Source organism: Engystomops pustulosus, chromosome 11 (assembly GCF_040894005.1).
Source record: "Engystomops pustulosus chromosome 11, aEngPut4.maternal, whole genome shotgun sequence".
NCBI lineage: Eukaryota > Metazoa > Chordata > Amphibia > Anura > Leptodactylidae > Engystomops > Engystomops pustulosus.
Window position 1 is genome coordinate 76,992,380 of NC_092421.1, and position 6,000 is coordinate 76,998,379.

The 6,000-nt window shown below is 50.3% G+C and overlaps 1 protein-coding gene across 1 annotated transcript in view; it reads right to left on the minus strand.

The window, feature by feature from the left end:
- Positions 1-5,775, minus strand: part of OGA (O-GlcNAcase) — a 29,322-nt gene extending 23,547 nt beyond the window's left edge. The window contains exon 1 of the mRNA XM_072130477.1: positions 5,265-5,775. Within this exon, the coding sequence (XP_071986578.1) occupies positions 5,265-5,436 (172 nt within the window). The 5' untranslated portion in view covers positions 5,437-5,775. The remainder of the gene's footprint in view (positions 1-5,264) is intronic.
- Positions 5,776-6,000: the final 225 nt, after the last annotated feature.

Consider the following 6,000-nt stretch of genomic DNA (forward strand, 5'->3'; position numbering starts at 1 on the left):
AACTCCACTACATATACATATATAGCTTCATCCCTTATGGTCATTCCAAAGGTGATCAACAGGAAGCGATGTCATTACAGAGGTAACACTCTGCATTCATCAGCCAGCCCTGGACTCCCAGAACCAGTACCTCCACGCGGGACTCCTGTCCTGTACTACAAGTATAAAGGCTGTAACATTCCATGTGCTTTATAGGACACGTGTTCTTTCCATAATTACCATAATAACTTTCTATGAGAAATTAATAACCATAAGATACGCATCTCGCTCCGCTCATGCATCTTGGATCAGACCCAGCTGCGACTGCGAGGAACCCGGATGAAGCTCTACCACACTTTTTTTTTTGTCCCTAATAGACCAGAAATATTAACTCCTTACAGAAGTGCTGATATTAAAGGGATAGAGGAGAAGTATCTGATTTATTGGACCTCGGAGGCCTTTGAGCACCCATTGCAATGGGCACTTACCCACCAGACATCACAGCTTCACCAGTCATATGAGGCACGAGGGGAACCTCTGGGTGGGTCAGTGGTAACTATGTTGCCCATACAGTATCTGGAAGTCAGGCTTTACTCTGGGTTACTCGTATGTATGTTACCCAGACTTACTGCCCCTTTAAGGAAACCCACACCGACGCAATGTAATGTGTCCCTGAAGCCTTCACAAGTTATAAATGCCTGCACCTTGTCAGTGGCGGCCGCTGCTCAGTGACATTTCTCTCCTCCGGTGATGTGTCCCTGAAATCTATTAGTGTCAATCCTCAGCGGCCGTGGATGGCTGCCAGGGGCCCGGGCGCTGAACACCAATTATAAGTATTGGAGACGCCTGACAACTCGTCACAGGATCAGCTGCTGAGGTCACCATTCCTGGGGGACGATAGATCCTCATAGATGACACAAATACTCTACCCGGAGGGGTGACCTGTGAGCCCCCGCTACCCTGATATCCATCACCTGTGCACAGGGGAGGGGATTATTCTACATATAGAAGTCACATCGTCCCCAGTCACTGGGCCCCATCATGTAATAATCACTAGATGGCACCCATCATGGGATCACATTGATGGCTTCATCTGAAGACATTTGCTGAAGGACACATCTCTCCCCTTTAAATAAATGTGTTGGGTCATTTAGGTAACAATTCAGCGCAAGTCAGAAAAGCTTCATGACGCCTCCGACAGAGCTCAGAAAATATATGTACAATTTTCCCACCCGTCCTCCAATTACTTTGGCTGTGACTACAGCTCAGTTACTCCATCTACAAGGAGTCTAAGACACACCCTCTGCCTCTGATTGGTTTAGGATGCTGCTCTTACTCCCCTCTGAACCTGTGCCTTCTCTGATTGGTTGTTCTGCAGCGTCACAAGCATTAGCGGGGCACGGAAGATAAGTCAGAAAGACTGTCAAGTATGAATGCAGTCTGCTGGGTCCAAAGTGGTAACAGAGCAGAGGATAGAGCATTAATAGGAAGTAATGGCCAAGTGTCTGCAGGTTTGGGGCCCCTTTGGTCAATGAGGGAGCCTGGTAACTTGTGTCAGCTTAGAAACCCTGCACAAAGAGAAGCCAAAATCAATACATCTAAATTCACCTCACACGCACCCGTTATTCCATTGACGTGTTCCTCAAGAGGACCCAAGTCCAGTGACCCCCCCCCCCCCCCAATGCCTTGCAGGGCCTCAGAAATTGGCCCCACACGGGTCCTTTGCAACTTACAGCTGTCAATCACGATGTTTCCATGCTTCTGGAGGGGAACTTGTAACCCTACGTGTAATCAACCAGGGGTCTGTATATATGGACATCATGAGCAGTAAAGTAATGTGTACTCACCACAGCTCCACCACGCATGGTGCATGTGAGAGGAGAGAGTAAAAGCAGAGGAGTAGCTCCTGTCACTTATTTGTTCTCACCCATTTTCACCCACACCTGCTTTAAGCTGGAAATGCATCCACCATGTTAACAAGCGCCCACCAGATTTGTCGCCTTTCTCCGTCAAAAAGCTTAGGAACTGGGTGACCTGCAGCTGCATGAAGGCAATGGTTTGGGGGCCCTAAAGGCTCCCTTTAAAGGAACACTCCAGTCACAGCAGACTCACTGAATTATACCTTGTGCGGGGTCTGAAGGGAGGGGGCAGGACTCTAGGTTCAGGCCATGCACTATACACTGAATTAGCTGTGACTGGAGTGTCCCTTTAAGTGGACTGGATGTAACAGTATCGTCAGGCAGTGATACTTTGTGTGTTTGGAGCCAGGTTTCTTACATGGCCTGATTTCTCTCACAGCTGCCCGCTTGGGTGGTGTAAATCCAGGTCATCGCCTGCCATTTTCCTCCATCCTTCCCACATACGCAGCAGAGTCTTCATCACAATCCCACAGTACACAGAAACAGCTGTGATGCCAGTTTTGGGCACGGCTTGCAGATTGGCAGGATGAGAGCACCGAGCGTGAGTCACCGGCAGCAATAAATCAATGTGACAGCAGCCGCCCCTCCACTCTGCCCGGTGCCACTCACATGACAGAAGGTGGGCATAAAGCGGGTAGCAGGGAAATAATGCAATAATTACATGTCTGCCACTCTTTTGTCACTCACTGCTGTCAATCATGAGGTAGTGAAGAGGGGAGGTGGAGCGGCTGCCATGAATGGGAGGAAAACAAAAGAAATGGATAATGAGAAATGTCCAACATGGCCGATGCCCAGGCCAGAGGAAGGACAAGACTCTGCTCAACGAGAGGAAGAGGAATCCTACAATTCAATGCCCCTTACACACGGCCATGTGCCCTCCCTGGATGTACCTGAGCATAACATGTAGACAGGTACAGGTGTGAGGGGGCAAGGGGTTGGGGGGTAATGAGCGCTCCTCACACAACCCGCCTTCCCCCCCATAAGAAGCCAGACGGACGGGCTGTAAATCCAGCACAAGAAAGGACATCGCCTATTTCTTCCCGACACCTTATGGTTTGCAATGCGGCCATTCAAACTGATGACTGTATTACCCATCAAAGTGAATGTGGCCGTGTGCAAGGGGCCTCGGCAGGACACATTTATTACAAATGATGCACTACCTGGTCAATGAATGATTTAAAGGGGTATCATACAAAAGAATTGACTCTTCCCTTTCCCTGGGCACCACATGAAATACTAGTGGCAGCTGTTCAGCCAATCAATGGTTGGAGTGATGACCCGCCCCCGTCAGTGATTGGCCGAGTCTGTGGAGTCTGGAAACCCCCAGGAAGTGCAGATGGGTTAAAGTTAAAGGAAACCTACCACTTGAAGTGAGGTCAGGGTGAGCTGGTGCCGGAGCTTATTCTTGTTAGTGTTTTAAACTGCGGTATCGCGGTTTAAAACACTTTTTAAACTTTATAGCCGGCGCAGGGAGGTACGCGCTCGGTGCTTACCATGCGCGCGGCTCTCCTTCACTTCCTATGTAGCTGCGCGCATGGTAAGCGCCGAGCGCGTATCTCCCTGCGCCGGCTATAAAGTTTAAAAAGTGTTTTAAACCGCGATACCGCGGTTTAAAACACTAACAAGAATAAGCTCCGGCACCAGCTCACCCTGACCTCACCCTGAGCTGGTGCCCGGTATTTCCATCTGAAACCTGCCACTACAAGTGGTAGGTTTCCTTTAAGCGGTAAATACCCCACATTACATGAGTGGGTGAGGGTCTGACCACACACAGCGAATGGAGCAGCTACCCCTGGTAATGATGGCGGGGGGGTAATCACAGAGCTATCCATAACTAACCCTTCCCCAGTCTCCCTCCCGTGCCTCACCCCGAATACAAGATTGGGGAAGCATTAGCCGTCACTCAAGTTCTCTTTCTACCTGTCTATACAAAATATACACAGCACCTCCCTACCCCTTCTAGTCTATAGCCATCTAGGGGATGATGGAGGCAGAGGGGTGTCAATCAGGGCCCACAACTACCCCTCTAAAATGAATACCAGACATCCCCCTCACCCATCCATGTAATATGGTCTGGTTTAATACTCTTCCTGAGTTGTGATGAAACGTGTCCTTCTGTGAGAGACACTAAGAAATACTTCCTAGAAAAAAAAAATATATAATATATATATTTTTTTGTTTTACCCCCACTCTAAAGCAATGGACTGATCCAGACAACCCACCTACAGGATGCAGGGCCCAGTCTCAGATCAATCAAAACCGCCCATGCCAATAATAATGGTCTGCTCCAGATCCCACCCCTCTTTATAACATGGGCTGGCCTGATACATTAGACACAGGCTGGGACTGCACCAACCATACAAATAACGGACTTATCCAGACCCTTCCCTGCAACAAGTGACAACCTAACAGGCTCAGATCACGATGGGACATGTAGTTCACCAAAACACACTAAGCAGTCACTTTCTACCCCCACCCACATAGTGGACTGCTTCATTACCCCCCTCCCCTTTGTAACATGGATCAGTCTAACACTCTTGGTCATGATAGAACTTGTAGTTCTCCAAGATACTCTAACACTACACAATCCATGTTGCTTTTGATACCAACCATTGCAGATAATGGACTGTTTCAGACTCCCTCCCCCATTAAACATGGACTGGTCCAACCCACTAGGACAGGATGGGACTTGTAGTTTTATAAGCTTAGGCTCTTTATATCTCCTACCCCCAAACCCTCCTCGTAACATGGGCTGTGCCGATACATTAGGGGCATGATGGGAGTTGTAGTTCTATAAGCAAAGAGTTTGTATGTTCTCTCCGTGTTTGCGTGGGTTTCCTCCGGGTCCTCCAGTTTCCTCCCACACTCCAAAACATACTGGTAGGTAGATTAGATTGTGAGCCCCTTTGGGGACAGGGACTGATCTGACAAGCTCTGTGCAGCGCTGCGTAATCTGTGTGCGCTATATAAATAAAGGAATTATTATTTATGTCTCCTATTTCCACCGCTGCACATAATGGACTGCTCCGCCCCCCCTCCTTGTAACATGTGCTGCGCTGATAAATTAGAGCCATGATGGGACTTGTAGTTCTATAAGCTAAGGTTCTTAGTCCCCACTCCTGCACATAATGGATTGCTCCAGGGCATGATGGGAGTTGTAGTTCTATAAGCTTAGGCTCTTTATGTCTCCTAGCCACATCCCTGCATTTAATGGACTGCTCCACCACCCCCTCCTTGTAAAATGGACGGTACTTATATGAGGGGCATGATGGGACTTGTAGTTCTATGGGAGACCCTACGACCTGCCACCACTCGCCCCCCAGGAGGTTTTATCATCTTGGGGTTCCCTGAGCCCAGGCCACGTACCCTCCACCACGCCGCACAGGAACCTCCTCCCGGCAGAGGTCTCGGTCTCCGTGTCGGTGTCTTCTCCCGCGGGCGCGGGGGCCGCCAGCTCGGGCGCCAGGGGGTTGGTTCCGCCCTCCTTGTCCGGTTCGGAGATGACGGCGCCCGCCGCTTGCCCGTCTTTCTGCACCATCCTGTCAGCTTCCTGCCCGGAACTCAGTGCGCAGGCGCAGGAACCGGATGGAACCAGTCGCCTCAGAGACCGAAAACAAAAAACAACCCGCGGCGCCGGGAGTTGGCGATAAAACAGCCGCTGCTCGGCAGCCGGATATCAATCTCGCTTTTTCCCGCTCAGGACGCGCGGTTCCTTCGCTGATAGTCACCGGCAGCGAGTTACGGAGCCGCCGAACGTCTTCAACCCGGACTCTGTTTACTTCACACCGCGCATGCGCCCGGACCTGCGGCGTTCCGTCAGAGGGCGGAGCCTCACGGACTACTGGCAAGACTGCGCTAGACACTGCGGCGTGACGTCAGGAGGCGGGGTCGGCCCTGACGGCTGTCTTCATGTTCTGTCAGAACCAGTCGCGGAGCTCCTACGTCACGGGGCGGGAACATTTAACTCTATTGATTCTGGAATATTCTGAATAGCGCAGAAGACAGGTCTGACGGAGGAGGGACTCTAGCTAGGAAGGAGTTAAAGGGGGCGTGTCTTTCTCATATTCAAACCAGACACATAAACAAGAGGTTGCAATGCAGG